Here is a 16,080-nt window from a genome sequence, read left to right as displayed (position 1 = left end):
TGCACAGTGGAGACATTGTTATTTTTGACAGTTTATCTCCCCCATTATTGTTCTTGTTTCGTCACTCTTACAGCGCAGAAGATTTGATATGAACACAGCATTTAATTACTTGATAAACGTGTTCTGAGGGTGAGCAGTGTGTATTCCCACGTTGCAACACACACACACACACACACACACACACACACACACACACACACACACACACACACACACACACACACACACACACACACTTTCATGTATTTGTTACCTTCTTGAGACCTACGAAAAATGCCTACCTCTTTAGGACCACCCTCTCTAGATATATAAAGATTTGTATTTACAACATTAATGACATATACATACTATGCAAATATGAAAAAGCTTGTTGTGAAAAATGAGTTGGAATTTCACGAGTAAAAAATCACAATTTCACAAGAAAAATTTTGAATTTTGGCAGTATTACAATAAAAGTCGTCATTTTACTCAACGCAAGTCAAAATTGTACAAGAAAAACTGAACATTTGTACAATACTGTGATAAGAGTTGGAATTTTACTCAATAACAGTCGCAATTTTACGAGAAAAGTTTAACATTTTGGCAATTTTATGAAAAGAGTCGGAATTTTACCCGACAAAAGTCACAATTTTATAAAAAAAACTTTTAAATGTTGGCAATATAACGATAAACGTAATTTTACTTGACAAAAGTCATAATTTTACTAAAAAAAAATTCACTATTTTACAAGAACAACAAAAAAATTGGCAATATTGTGATAAAAGTCTGAATTTTATATGACAAATGTCACCACTTTGCATTAAAAAGTAATAATTTTACGAGGAAATATTGCAATATTACAGAAACAGAAAGAATATGAGAAATTGTTCCCAATTTTCTAAGAAAAAAGTCGACACTGTGAGAAAAAGACTGCTTTTTTTGTAATTGTTTTTTAATCTTCATTATTTACTTCATCTTATTACAGTATGTTTCTATATACATATTTATTTTTATTTTTTTAATTAATTTTGGCCAAAGGGGGCGCATTTCAATTTCTTACACACACTTGTTATTACATATGTTGGCCAGAGGGGAGCACTTCAAATTTTTACACACACTTGTTATTTCATATGTTGACCAGAGGGGGGAGCACTTTTAAAACCGACACACAGTCAATGTGAAAAATCCCTTCTTTTTGGGACCACCCTAATTTTGATATATTTCACCACCAGGGGTGCAAATGAGACATTATCTATTAGATGCAATGGTTTTCCGTATTGGGACCATGATTTATGTCATCACTTGTTCACCGGACCTCCCTCCCTCCCCTCTGTTGCAAGTTTTGTTGATTCTATGTATCATGTTTATGTGTGCTATGGCTATGAGTTTTTTTTTCCTTAGCCTCAGTTTGGACCCCCTCTCTGGAGTCCAGCCTTTGACTGAATATTTTTACACACACACACACACACACACACGACAGTGCGTTTCCTGGAAGAAGGCACAATATGCAGATGTGATTTGCATTATATCAAAATAACAAAACAACCTCATGAGTTTTATTGGTTAGGGAGAAAATAAGGAATGCACATTTGACAACTATTTGTAGTTGTAAATTATTTTGGCTCTGCTTTATTTATTACATTGACTTCACTGTGTACATTAGTGCTGATGTCATACAGCTGAAATAATATAACAACAATTTTTTCTACCTGCTCTGTTTTTACTCATGAACATCATGAATGTATAACAATCAACATGTGCTTTTTATGTGGGGGAAATAACATTAATGTGACCAAATTTGTATCTACCTGAAATAAATAGGCAGAATGTAATAATAAAAAAGTAACATTTTCAAACAAAAGAGCTGAATTTTGTGTTCAAGCAACCACTTTGTGTGTAAAAGTAAGCAGCAATCGCCCCCTGCTGGTGATGCATGAATATTCCCCAGCCATGTTGATCATATTTTTTTTGTTTTTTGTGTTTTTATTATTATTAATCATGTGTGAGAGTCATGTAACTGTGACAAAAATGACATACAGGTACCTCAACCGAAGAGTGTTTTAAGATAAGAGCTGTTTTCTCGGCTAATTGTTACGTTTTAAATTGCAAGCAAAAATGCTCGTTGGCGTAGCAAATGTCACACAATCCGACCAAAACATCTGGTCTTACTCGCTAGTGTTAGCGTTTAGCTAAAGATCGAGATAACTTTTTTTTCTGCAACCATTCAAAGGAAGAAAGTGAGTGCGAAGCGTATCGGTGCTAGACTGCGCCACACTGAAGCACAATGAGTCTGGAGTGTTGTAATGATATCCAAACGGCAGACATTTATCCATGAAAATATGGAGAAGCTGCGGATGGTGGGTTTGACGGAGAAGCAACTGGAGGGCGATACTGCAAAAGTCCGTTCGCCAACGTAAATGTTGTAACGTTACTTTATACAACTACTGGAGTTGTTAATAGTACATTCTATTGTATGAATTTTATACAATATTTGTTATTTTTTTATTTTAAAAATGTTCGTTACGAGTGATGTGCGATACCACTTTCCGATTTGATACAGAGTCAAATTCAGGCTGGTATCGGCAATACCAATTCGATACTCTGTGCAAATATCCCTAATGTGTCTGCTAAAATTAAAAGAGTTATGTGTTTTCAAATATTAACATATCTATTTAATAAAACGACAGTAAAAATAAAAAAAAAGAGCAAAAAATCAGAGTGTAATGAGGAAAACCAGATTTAAAAAAACTAATAATATTTTACTTTATCACCTATAACACAATGTTTTGTGTTTCAATACATATAATATAAAAAGTAAAGAAATAAAACGTATCAAAATGGCGCCCCCATACTTGACTTTTCAGTATGTGGCCTTTGTTGGAGAAAGTTTAGACACCCCTCATCTAAAATATTAGAAGCTTTCAAAATAAAAAATAAAATATAAGCAAAGTTTAGTTAATTAAAAAATAAGATAATACTAATTTAAGAATGAATAATTAGAAAAATGATAACAACAATAATAAACACTGTTAAATATGAAACTGAACATTAACATTTTTGTACAGGCCCACTAGGTCATGCCGTTACACAATCGTAATATTATTATTATTTTATTCTTACGAGGGGAAAAAACCCACTAATAAAAATATAAGAAAAAAGGGCAAAAAAATCGGTATGTAATAAGAAAAAGCTGAAATGTTCTAACTAATAATTAACAATAGTATACTTAGTCACCTATAATACAAAGCTGACACAATATCTGTTTTTAGCATTTTTTTTAAATATCAATATATCCCCCGCCATTGACACCTCTAATGTAAAATATTAAAAGCTCTCAAAATAAAAATGAAATATGCCTAAATAACAAGGTTTAGTTAGTTAATTGAAAAATAAAATGGTACCAAGTTATGAATTAATTTGATATATTAAAACAACCATAATAAACACTGTTAAATGTGTAACTGAACATTAATATTTTCATACGGGCAGAATTTTTTTGACACACTTGGTGATGCAGTTACACAATCTTATTATTAATATTATTTTTATTATTGTATTTTTACATGGGATTAAAAACAGCAAAATGTAGGAAAAAAATAGCAAAAAAATCAGTATGTAATGGGAAAAAGCTGAAAAGTTCTAACTAATAATTAATAATAAAAATATACTTAGTCACATATAATGCATAATTGACACTATAGTTTTTAGCATTTTTTTTTTTTTTAGATAAAAAAATATATCAATATGACCCCCGCATACTATGACTTTTCAGTATGCGGCCTTTGTTTGAAAAAGTATGGACAACCCGGCCTGAACTAAAGTATCAAAAGTATCAATACTTTGATTGGAGGATCGATATGAGAGCAGTGTCGATATTTCAGTATCGATCCACACATCACTATTAATTACATTACATCGCTGAGGTCCATATGCGGTACTCAGCTGTAATACACTTTCCCACCACTTGTGGCAGTCATGACAATATCAAACAAACAGAAGTCTCCGAAGCGCAAAAATTACGACTAAAAGGTTGAAGCTGTATTTTCATATGCACTTATTTTATAGACAGTTTAGTTGAAAAATATGTGTATTAATATCATATATCATCAATTTGGTTTATTTATTTTAGCACTATATAATTGTAATCGTTATTTACGAGTCACTCATATGTAGTACATTTGGTTAGTACTTATTTTTCCAATCAGCCTGACCGAAGCCTAAGGTTTATGTGTTAAATGAATAATAATCTTTGTCATTAACATATGCTTTCATATCATTTGACAAGGTTATAAACTCTAAGTAGGTTAGATATCATAATTGAATACCATTAAAATCAAGAGAAAGCAAACCACTACCATGTTTTCTGGGACTGCTCTGCCACAAAGGACTATTGGAAAGAGATACACCAAGCTCTACAGGATATTTTCAAATGTGAAGTACCCCTTGAAAGTAAGACTCTGTTTTTCGGACATGTGCCTCAGGACTCGCTGAGAAAAGATAAACACTTAATGAATATCCTGCTCGTGGCTTGTAAAAAGACCATTACCAGGAAATGGGTATTACAGGAGAGTCCAACTTTGAAGCTATGGATGGAAATAACAATGGACATTTATAAAATGGAGAAGAGAACGGCTTTTATTCATTATAAATTGGAGAAATGTACTTCATACTGGGAAAACTGGGTCAATTATGTCACTCCCCTTAAATCTGATTTTATTTTCTCGAATTAGTAATTGTACTGTGTAAAAAAGATAACTCCCTATATGTTTATAGTTTTTTTAGTTTCTATTTATTTATTTACTATCTGTTTATATTATTATATGTTTTATCATTATTATATATATATATATTCTTCTTTTTTTTAAATTAATTAATTTGTTAATATTATTATTACTTTGGTTTGTTTTTTGTTTTTTTTTGCTGTTTTTCTCTTTTTTTCTTTTGGGGGGCGGGGTGGCATCGTTGAGATATAAACAAAAATAATATTATTTTGGTATTTAGGGCAGACAATAGATACATGATGTATGCAAATATGATGTAATGGATAGGAATGTCTGATGCTGGACGTCAATAAAAAGTACATAAAAAAAAAAAAAAAAAAAATCTAGAGAAAAATTGCTAATTCCGCGTTAGTATTTGAGTGGGCTCCATGCCCCTATGTAGTGGAAAAGTTGGGCCCTGAGGTCAAAAAGGTTAAGAATCCCTGCATTACATTACCAAATGTCTACTATAATACAAAGCTGACACAATATCTGATTTTCAAGGCAAAAATTGATTTTCAAGGCAAAAACTGATTTTCAAGGTAAAAACTGATTTTCAAGGTACAAGTTGATTTTCAAGGCAAAAACTGATTGGATGAAAGTTGATTTAAATTTGTTTAAATAGAGACGTTGATTTGAGATAGAAGTGTTTTGAGATCAGAGCGCCGTCACAGAACCAATATGCTCAAAAGTTGAGGTACTACTGTGTACTTGAACTGAAGACACCTCACCTTGTCTAAATGGTGGTTAGATTCAAAGCCGTATAGATCAGATTAGCTGTGATGCACAAGACTCCGATCAGGTTGCAGAGGCTGGACAAGCCGTGGTAGCGGCCAAATTTTTTCCTGCAGGCTCTGTACTTGGGGTCCAGCTCTTTCAGCTTGGCGTAACCTTCCTTCTGGCTGCCCATGCCCACCTGGTTACCGAGGCCGTGCTCCTTCTCCACTTCCCACATCTGCAACATGACCTCGGAGGCTGCCGGGCCAAACCACCGGGCGTTGACACCCGCCGTGATCAGAGCCACAAAATATAGAGCCATCTGCCAAAGGAGGGGAAGACGAAGACCATTTGCGAGCGTATAGGCATACAGTACATAACATTAGGACCACTTGCACAATCTGACAATGGTATCAGTTGCAAGAGAGGTGACTTCAACTAAATGTTACTGCTGTGGTTGTCGTTGGTGTGTTTTTATTATTGTCATACATAACACAGCTCTGACATGACCAGTGTCATTTGTGCTGGCCCGCTACTAATACTTTTTGTTCTACCCGTTCACTGTTGTGGAAGGTCAAATGTGCTGAAAAAAAAATAAAAAAAGATTTACTAAATGTATCATTAATTAATTGCAATAAAATATACTAATGAGCAATTAAATGTGTCGTTAATTAATTGTAATACATTGATTTGTTGAATTATTTCACAATTTACTCATTTAATTTAATACATTATTTTACAATATTTAATTAATTAGTTATTTCATGATTTTGTGTGTTATTCCACGATTGAATTAATTATTTAATGTGTTATTTATTTTTGGATTTAATTGTTTTACAATTCATAAACTATTTAAATAATTCATAAACCTGTGTGGAAGCTTCAGCAATGTATTTAATCTGTATCAATATTCAATCAACTGGTCAATTAGTTGTTTAAATACTAACTGAAATGATCATTTAATTTCACAATGTATAGATTTATTTCATGAGGTGGCGACTTGTCCAGGGTGTACCCCGCCTTCCGCCCGAATGCAGCTGAGATAGGTTCCAGCACCCCCCGCGACCCTGAAAGGGACAAGCGGTAGGAAATGGATGGATGGATAGATTTATTTCAGGATGTAATTAATAATTAATGTTTTAATTCATTATTTAACGATTTAATTATTAATTCATGTTTTAATTAACTATTTAAGGATGTTATTATATCAGGATTTAAAATATGTATTTATTTATTAACCTGAGTGGCAGCTGCATTAATTTATTTTATTTGTATCAATATTGAATCAATTGTAAATGAGTTATTTAATTATTTCAACATTTAATCAATTATTTATTTAACTATTTCACTATTTAATAAGTTATTTTACAATTTTATGACTAATTTCATGTTTGAATGACCTATTTCCCAATTTACTCATTTAATTTATTATTTTACAATATTTAATCAATTAGTTATTTCATAATTGCATGTATTATTTCACGATTTAATGAATTATTTCAGGATTTTATTATACTACAATTTATAAACTATTTAAATAATTCATGAACCTGTGTGGAAATAATATCAATATTTAATCAACTGGTAAATTATTTGTTTAAATAATTTTCTGAAATGAACATTTAATTTCACAATGTATGGATTTTTTTGAGGATTTAATTATTAATTCATGTTTTAATTAACTATTTAAAGATATAATTATTTCAGGATTTAAATGATGTATTTATTTATTAACCTGAGTGGTAGCTGCATTAATTAATTTTGTTTGTATCTATCTTGAATCAATTGCAAATGAGTTATTTAATTATTTCAACATTTAATCAATTGTTTATTTAATTATTTCACTTTTTAATGAGTTATTTTACAATTGAATGACAAATGTCATGTTTTAATGACCTATTTCACAATTTACTCATTTAATTTAATACATTATTTTACAATATTTAATAAATTAATTATTTCAAAATTGCATGCCCCACTGGGAGGAGACCCCGAGGCAGGCAAAGACCAGATGGGGCGGATTACATCTCCTCTCTGGCCTGGAAACGCTTCGGGATCCCCCAGGAGGAAGTTGTTAATGTTGCTCTGGAGTGGGAAGTCTGGGGGTCTCTGCTGGAGCTGTTGTCCCCGCGGTCCGATTCCGGATAAGCGGTTGAAGATGGATGGAAGGATTATTGCATGTGTTATTTCACGATTTAATTCTTTCATGTTTTGATTATTTCAGGATTTTATTATACTACAATTCATAAACTAAATAATACATTAACTTGTGTGGAAATAATATCAATATTTAATCAACTGGTCAATTAGTTGTTTATACTATTACTGAAATGAGCATTTACTTTCACAATGTATGGATTTTTTTTCAGGATATTAATTCATGTTTTAATTAATTATTTAAAGATGTAATTATTTCAGAATTTAAATAATGTATTTATTTATCAACCTGAGTGGCAGTTGCATACATTTGTTTTATTTGTAAATGACTTATTTATTTATTTCAATATTTAATCAATTGTTTATTGAATTATTTAACTATTAAATTACTTATTTTACAATTTAATAACAAATTTCATGTTTTAATTAACTATTTCACAATTTAATGGTTTATTTTACGATTTAATTTATAATTTCATGTTTCAATGAATTATTTCAGGATTTGATCATTTCGTGATTTGACTTTGACAGCTGAGTTGGACAAGTAACAACTGCTGCCACACATGTTCATGAAATAAATGATCAAAACCTGAAATAATTAAATCATGAAATAATGATTAAATTGTGTAAGAAATCATTACGAATTGATTAAATAGTTGAAAGTAATTTGTTAAATACTAAAATAATTAAATAGTTAAATACATATATGTTTACATTAAATTGATTCATGACATTTAACAAAACATGAATGTATAAAATTTCATTTGTAATTCATTATTGACACATTTAAGTAATTATTTGAAGATTGATTTATTTACTTAATTTAGTCTGTCCCAGGGCAGCACGGTGGAAGAGGGGTTAGTTCATCTGCCTCACAATACGAAGGTGCTGAGTAGTCTGGGGTTCAATCCCGGGCTCGGGATCTTTCTGTATGGAGTTTGCATGTTCTCCCCGTGACTGCGTGGGTTCCCTCCGGGTACTCCGGCTTCCTCCCACCTCCAAAGACATGCACCTGGGGATAGGTTGATTGGCAACACTAAATTGGCCGTAGTGTGTGAATGTTGTCTGTCTATCTGTGTTGGCCCTGCGATGAGGTGGCGACTTGTCCAGGGTGTACCCTGCCTTCCGCCCGATTGTAGCCCGAGATAGGCTCCAGCGCCCCCCGCGACCCCGAAGGGAATAAGCGGTAGAAAATGGATGGATGGATAGTCTGTCCCATTTGGTAAACACATTTGAAATGGAACCATCAATGCACTGTAGCTTGTCGTTAAGCCTCCATACATTAGGTGGCGGTATAGACCTCATAAGCGTGTTTTTGTGTGCTGCTTCACCTGTACTGTTTCATGTGTGTCCAACAGCTCTCTTGGATGATACACGGCATAAATAACCAGACTGATAAAGTGGCTTCCCAGCAGGCAATGGAAATACACCGGTATGAGTTTACTCTGCACCAGACCAAAGGTGTGCCGAGTCACCTGCCACACCAACGCAAAACCTGCAGACACACAAAGTGAATACAAACATCACAAAAATGCACCGAGTAACTAAACATGTCCCCCTCTTACCTGCAATGAAGGAGACCCAGATCTGCATTCCCCAGGTGAGGGAGAGCACCAGGAGGTGGAACACTTTCACCAAGTCTGAGGGGTCGCCCTCTGTTGCCATGGTGACACTACTACAACCTAGACAACAGACACCATAGTGTTTACATTTCACAGTATCATTTGCACGTTATTAAATTCGGGTTCAGTAATACTGTATCATTTCTAAAAAGCGGCAACCTAGTCAACTATTTCAATGCATGCTCTAAAACGTTGCAGGCGCAAAGATAAAGTGTGCATTTTTGGAGCATGCTCCGCGTGTGTGTGCAACAGATAAGGATGGGGTTAGGCGGGGCACAGGCAAGTCAAGTGGGCATTTTTTAACTTAAAAAAAACATCATTTATATGACAAAGTAAAAGTGTCAAAGTGAAACCAGTAAAACAGTGTGTGCACCATTTCTACTCTGGACATGATAATAAGCTAATTGAGAGTTAGAAGGTTTGCATGACCAACATTACTTCGTTAAAAAAGCATTACAAGGTATTCATGTAAAAAAAAAAATCGGAACATACCTGAATTCCCGACAATATTCGGAGTCCAATATTACTTTGTAATACTGTACTGAACTTGTTATGTTAGAAGTCCGAAGTGCAGTCGCTTGCATTACCACTTCCGTTTATGCTCATAAGGCCCGCCCACTGCAGTGATGCAAACCAATGGCATTACTTTATTTAATGACGTCACCAGCTATTTTTTTCCCAAGCTTTTCCTCATTTATTAGACTAATAAATGGTACAATAATTCCTTAGGCATTACAATTTATATATGTAAAAAAAATCGGGACATACCTGAATTCCTGACAATATTCGAAGTCCAATATTACTTTGTCATACTGTACTGAACTTGTTATGTTAGAAGTCCGAAGAACCCGACCTGTCTTTTGTGAAATTGCGCCTTTAAAAAAGATTTAGAACTCTACATTAAAACACTCTCTGTGAATGTGTGTGTGGAAATAGTGTCAAAGCGCTTTGAGTTCCTTAAAAAGGTAGAAAAGCGCTATACAAGTATCAATCAATCAATCAATCAATGTTTATTTATATAGCCCTAAATCACAAGTGTCTCAAAGGGCTGCACAAGCCACAACGACATCCTCGGTATAGCCCACATAAGGGCAAGGAAAAACTCACCCCAGTGGGACGTCGATGTGGATGACTATGAGAAACCTTGGAGAGGACCGCATATGTGGGTAACCCCCCCCTCTAGGGAGACCGAATGCAATGGATGTCGAGTGGGTCTAACATAATATTGTGAGAGTCCAGTCCATAGTGGATCCAGCATAACAGTAAGAGTCCAGTCCACAGTGGGGTCAGCAGGAAACCATCCCGAGCGGAGACGGGTCAGCAGCGCAGAGATGTTCCCAACCGATATACAGGCGAGCGGTCCACCCCGGGTCCCGACCCCGGACAGCCAGCACCCCATCCATGGCCACCGGATCTGTGTGTCTCCCCTTCCACAAGGGATAAGGGGGAGCAGAGGAGAAAAGAAAAGAAACGGCAGATCAACTGGTCTAAAAAAAGGGGGGCTATTCAAAGGCTAGAGTATACAAATGAGTTTTGAGATGGGACTTAAATGTTTCTACTGAGGTAGCATCTCTAACTGTTACCGGGAGGGCATTCCATAGTGCTGGAGCCCGAATAGAAAACGCTCTACAGCCCGCAGACTTTTTTTGGGCTCTGGGAATCACTAATAAGCCGGAGTTCTTTGAACGCAGATTTCTTGCCGGGACATATGGTACAATACAATCGGCAAGATAGGCTGGAGCTAGACCGTGTAGTATTTTATACGTAAGTAGTAAAACCTTAAAGTCGCATCTTAAGTGCACAGGAAGCCAGTGCAGGTGAGCCAGTATAGGCGTAATATGATCAAACTTTCTTGTTCTTGTCAAAAGTCTAGCAGCCGCATTTTGTACTAACTGTAATCTTTTAATGCTAGACATAGGGAGACCCGAAAATAATACGTTACAGTAATCGAGACGAGACGTAACGAACGCATGAATAATGATCTCAGCGTCGCTAGTGGACAAAATGGAACGAATTTTAGCGATATTACGGAGATGAAAGAAGGCCGTTTTAGTAACACTCTTAATGTGTGACTCAAAGGAGAGAGTTGTACAACCCATTTACCATTTTACCCCTAACAACCAAAAAGCTGTGAAAACGATGATGCTGTGTTCCAAATTTAAGTTATTTACTGAAATTGAGTGAGCCTATGGCTTTGCACTTTGTCTATTGTATATATATTTTTTTGCATTCTATTTTAGTTACTTTGAATTTACAACCCCCTGGCGCTGTTTTGTACTCTTTTTGTACTAGTTTGTACTGTTTTTGTACTTATTTTGATTTTTGTTTCTCGTCCGTTTGTAAATGTTGAAATGTATAAATAAAAGTTAAAAAAAATAGAAGTCCGAAGTGAGTCGCTGCATTACCACTTCCGTTTCTGCTCATAAGGCCCGCCCACTGCAGTGATGCACACCAATAGCATGACTTTATTTGGTGACGTCTGCAGCTATTTTTTTCCAAGTTTTTCCACATTTATTAGACTAATAAATGGTACAGTAATTCCTTAGGCATTACAATTTATATACGTATGTAAAAAAAATCGGGACATACCTGAATTCCCGACAATATTCAGAGTCCAATATTACTTTACAATACTGTACTGAACTTGTTATGTTAGAAGTCCGAAGTGCAGTCGCTTGCATTACCACTTCCGTTTCTGCTCCTAAGGCCCGCCCACTGCAGTGATGCACACCAATAGCATGACTTTATTTGGTGACGCCAGCAGCTATTTTTTTCCAAGTTTTTTCACATTTATTGGACTAATAAATTGTACAGTAATTCCTTAGTTCCAATTTCGATCAGTTTTAAACTTTCACACGGGTCAGTGAAGCACTACCATTGATATTTAAATATATGTTTAAATGCACACGGATATGTTTTACTATGCGGCATTCAAAGCCCTCGGAATTGAGGGCTACTGTGACGTCACGGACTAGCTTTTGGCGGCGGATGCTCCAGTGAACAATTTGCAGTAACATGGATGCCTCATAGATATGTGTCTCGCCTTTTTCTAGCTCCTTCCACGTCGACAATTCAGAAATACATACCAGGTATACGGAGCGACGTTGTTGAAGACGAAACCCCGCTTGGAAGGTACGTCTGTTTCTCATCGTATTTCACTGTGTAAACAAAATGCTGCAACGAGAACGCCAATGAGTTCACCGTCCTGTTAGTCGATGTGTAGTTAAAACTTCCGTTTGACATTATTTACTCTGCTCTTTGAAGTCTCAATTCAATATATGTTACCTTTTATTTACTGTAACGTAGCGTAAACGTTGCTTGCTAGCGGTTAGCATGTTTAACATTAGGCTATACACATCAGTACGTTGTTAGTATCCGGCTTTTCAAATGAAATAAATAATATCAAGTTCAGACATCCATTCTTATTCAAACATATTATTCAATAAAAGATGCTATAATGTAACTACAACAGCTTAGAAAAAAAATAACAAAAAACACGCCATGCTTGATTCTCGCGATAGTACCGGCGAGTCACGTGACTGCTTTGACTTCTGGTTTCTGAACATAAACAGTGCACACAGTAATGTAGACACACCTTTACTAGTACTGTGAAGCATGTAATGATAAAGGAGATAAATAGCACTTATATTATATTTATAAATACTCAAATTAGCTATACTATTCATACATAAGTATTGTATACAATGCAATCAGAATCAAAAATACTTTAGTAATCCCCGAGGATTTTTCTGCACAAAAGCAGAAAAAAACATTACAGGGAGACAGAATAGGATTGCTGACGGGTCTGCCAACTTCCGGCGCCCCCTTTACAAAAAAAGTGAGAAACAGGTAAAAATCAGTCTAAGCCTGGGCCCCTGGAGAGGGAGTCCAGACTGAGGCCAAGGAGGAAAAAAAACTCATAGCACACATAGTAAAAGGGAAACATCAAAGAACACAAAGGACATTAAAGACATTAAAAGAGCAGAGCTGATGCAACCAGCGACTTCTACACACAGCCACAAAAGAAAAACAACAATAAAAACAAACAAACACATATACACTGTGGTGGCCTCTGCGGTGTTCCAAGCCATCGTCTGCTGGGGTGCATGGCCAGAGACAGGAGCAGACCCAACAAAGCAACCAAGAGAGCCGACTCCACCCTCAGCCGCCCACCAACTCTCGGCCGGTGTCCAGTCTGCATGGATGAGTGAGGATGCGTCTAAGGAGACCGAGGTGTCCGATACCTGCTCGTTCAGCCAAGACACTGTGAAGCTTGTCCGTCCCGGCGCTCAGCGCCAGCTCCGCAGCCCCGTCTCTTCATCCGCACCTCCTCCAGTCTCTCCAAACGGACTCTGGTGTGGCAGAGACCCAACCGAGCAGCTGGTCTCTATGGCCAAAAGGCTCCCGGGAGGCAGATCCAGAAGTTTACATAAAAAAGCACCGCAGAAGTCACGAAAGTGCCACCCATTGTCGCACAGTCCCAAAGGGTCGCCAACCAAAAGGCAAAAAAAAACCTCCTGGAGTGGATGTTAAACCACATTGCTTCACACACACAAATGGAGTGACCATTTCCTGAGACATATTTATTTTTGTCACTTCTGCATGATATCCTTTTCACAGTATTGGAGCATTTTGTTTTTTTTAATGCTGTGAATGTATGAAATATTCCAACTTTTTTCACCCTCTTTGTGTTCTGCAGCTGCCAGACAAGACAAATGGGGCGCCGAAAGTCCAAGAGAAAGCCTCCCCCGAAGAAAAAAATGACGGGCAACTTGGACACCCAGTTCACGTGCCCGTTTTGTAACCACGAGAAGTCATGTGACGTGAAAATGTAAGATGAACTCAATATTCTGTGAAAAACACAACAAACTGCATCCTTAACTAAAGAGTAAATATTGTTTGTTTTCAGGGAGAGAACTCGAAACACAGGAATTATATCATGCAGCGTTTGCTTGGAGGAGTTCCAGACTCCTATAACATGTATCCTTTTGCTGTGTTGCATTCTATATCTGTTATATATAGTTTTTTTTGTGCTTTTTTCCTCAACTTTTTTGACACAGATTTGTCGGAGCCAGTGGATGTTTACAGTGACTGGATAGATGCATGTGAAGCAGCCAATCAGTGATCAGCTGAAAACGTGCAATGCATCCATTATTTTAGATAACGAGCATTTTAAGTATACACAGCATATTTTTAAAGTACTGTAGGTTTCCTATTAATTGAACATATTTCCAGTATTATACATTGTTATTAATTTCCCATTGCAGGATTATATTTAGTACCATACAATAATATGCATTTTCTTTTGAGCTTTTTAAAGTTTTAATTTGTGTGCTTTGGCCAGGTATGCACAGATAAAAGCAAATGAAAAGGGAAAAAAAAAACAATTTCTTTTACAATGTTGTGTAATTTGTCCAACTCGATTTTAGACCTGTTTTTAATATCACAACAGTGGATCAGAACTGTATTTTTCAAGTGTTTTTATTGCACAAATGTCATGTTTAGTGAAAGCCGTAATAGAAAAATGTTAGAATTTATTTAACACTATCGCCATTCTACTTCACAAAGGTCCGTAAACGCACTGTAAAATTTGCTTTTTCTTTCACTGATTTAATTAAAGGAATTTAAAAAAAGTTTGATTGTGTGTAGTACATGTTTATGTTGGGGAATCCAAATATCAATGTCATACTTTTTGCAGGGGCAAAGAGATGATCACCCAACAAAAAGTGTAATTATTCAATCTTGAGCAAAAAGCTGATCACCGGTGGAGTCATGGAAATAAGGGAAGAACATTTTGCAATATCATCGGGATGTCAGATGCAGACAGGAGGAAACAATCACTGGTTAGGGTAAGGACAGTGTTTCTTAACCATAAAGGGCTGCCAAAAATAATCTGTTTCTCAGCTGTGGTTCGTATGGGCCGCAGCAGTCCTCAGTTGTAATACACTTTTTCACCACTTGTGGCAGTAATGACAATCTCAAACAAACATAAGTCTGGAGTGGTGAAGCTGTATTTTCAAGAAACCAATTATGTACAAACCCCGTTTCCATATGAGTTGGGAAATTGTGTTAGATGTAAATATAAACGGAATACAATGATTTGCAAATAATTTTCAACCCATATTCAGTTGAATATGCTACAAAGACAACATATTTGATGTTCAACATTTTTTTTTGCAAATAATTATTAACTTTAGAATTTGATGCCAGCAACACGTGACAAATAAGTTGGGAAAAGTGGCAATAAATACTGATAAAGTTGAGGAATGCTCATCAAACACTTATTTGGAACATCCTACAGGTGAACAGGCAAATTGGGAACAGGTGGGTGCCATGATTGGGTATAAAAGTAAATTCCATGAAATGCTCAGTCATTAACAAACAAGGATGGGGCGAGGGTCACCACTTTGTCAACAAATGCGTGAGCAAATTGTTGAACAGTTTAAGAAAAACCTTTCTCAACCAGCTATTGCAAGGAATTTAGGGATTTCACCATCTACGGTCCGTAATATCATCAAAGGGTTCAGAGAATCTGGAGAAATCACTGCACGTATGCAGCTAAGCCTGTGACCTTCGATCCCTCAGGCTGTACTGCATCAACAAGCGACATCAGTGTGTAAAGGATATCACCACATGGGCTCAGGAACACTTCAGAAACCCACTGTCAGTAACTACAGTTGGTCGCTACATCTGTAAGTGCAAGTTAAAACTCTCCTATGCAAGGCTAAAACCGTTTATCAACAACACCCAGAAACGCCGTCGGCTTCACTGGGCCTGAGCTCATCTAAGATGGACTGATACAAAGTGGAAAAGTATTCTGTGGTGTGACGAGTCCACATTTCAAA

The 16,080-nt window shown here is 36.0% G+C and overlaps 2 protein-coding genes across 2 annotated transcripts; one reads left to right on the top strand and one right to left on the bottom strand.

Annotated features, from left to right (window-relative positions):
* Positions 1-1,578: 1,578 nt before the first annotated feature.
* On the bottom strand, positions 1,579-9,824 carry tmem205 (transmembrane protein 205). The gene is made up of 4 exons (XM_061973648.2): positions 9,728-9,824; positions 9,179-9,295; positions 8,945-9,108; positions 1,579-5,778 (listed from the first exon to the last, which is right to left on the bottom strand). The coding sequence occupies exons 2-4, from the start codon at positions 9,276-9,278 to the stop codon at positions 5,476-5,478; spliced, it is 567 nt and encodes a 188-aa protein (XP_061829632.1). The 5' UTR covers positions 9,279-9,295; positions 9,728-9,824; the 3' UTR covers positions 1,579-5,475.
* Positions 9,825-12,177: 2,353 nt separating this feature from the next.
* On the top strand, positions 12,178-14,874 carry LOC133615013 (transcription elongation factor 1 homolog). Its single transcript, XM_061973340.2, has 4 exons — positions 12,178-12,367; positions 13,935-14,066; positions 14,145-14,215; positions 14,296-14,874. The coding sequence occupies exons 1-4, from the start codon at positions 12,255-12,257 to the stop codon at positions 14,358-14,360; spliced, it is 381 nt and encodes a 126-aa protein (XP_061829324.1). The 5' UTR covers positions 12,178-12,254; the 3' UTR covers positions 14,361-14,874.
* Positions 14,875-16,080: the final 1,206 nt, after the last annotated feature.

Source organism: Nerophis lumbriciformis, linkage group LG22, assembly GCF_033978685.3.
Source record: "Nerophis lumbriciformis linkage group LG22, RoL_Nlum_v2.1, whole genome shotgun sequence".
Lineage (NCBI taxonomy): Eukaryota > Metazoa > Chordata > Actinopteri > Syngnathiformes > Syngnathidae > Nerophis > Nerophis lumbriciformis.
The sequence above is the reverse complement of the archived record's forward strand: the minus strand, read 5'-3'. Positions and strand labels throughout refer to the sequence as shown.

What these genes read in the sequence shown, in the direction of transcription:
- LOC133615013 (XM_061973340.2), top strand. Translation starts at nt 12,255, where the DNA reads ATGCCTCATAGATATGTGTCTCGCCTTTTTCTAGCTCCTTCCACGTCG. An exon ending in GACGAAACCCCGCTTGGAAG is followed by an intron (nt 12,368 to 13,934) that starts GTACGTCTGTTT and finishes TGTGTTCTGCAG; the next exon opens with CTGCCAGACAAGACAAATGG. An exon ending in GTTCCAGACTCCTATAACAT is followed by an intron (nt 14,216 to 14,295) that starts GTATCCTTTTGC and finishes TTTTTGACACAG; the next exon opens with ATTTGTCGGAGCCAGTGGAT.
- tmem205 (XM_061973648.2), bottom strand. Translation starts at nt 9,278, where the DNA reads ATGGCAACAGAGGGCGACCCCTCAGACTTGGTGAAAGTGTTCCACCTC. An exon ending in CTGGGTCTCCTTCATTGCAG is followed by an intron (nt 9,109 to 9,178) that starts GTAAGAGGGGGA and finishes GTGTGTCTGCAG; the next exon opens with GTTTTGCGTTGGTGTGGCAG. An exon ending in ACACACATGAAACAGTACAG is followed by an intron (nt 5,779 to 8,944) that starts GTGAAGCAGCAC and finishes CTCCTTTGGCAG; the next exon opens with ATGGCTCTATATTTTGTGGC.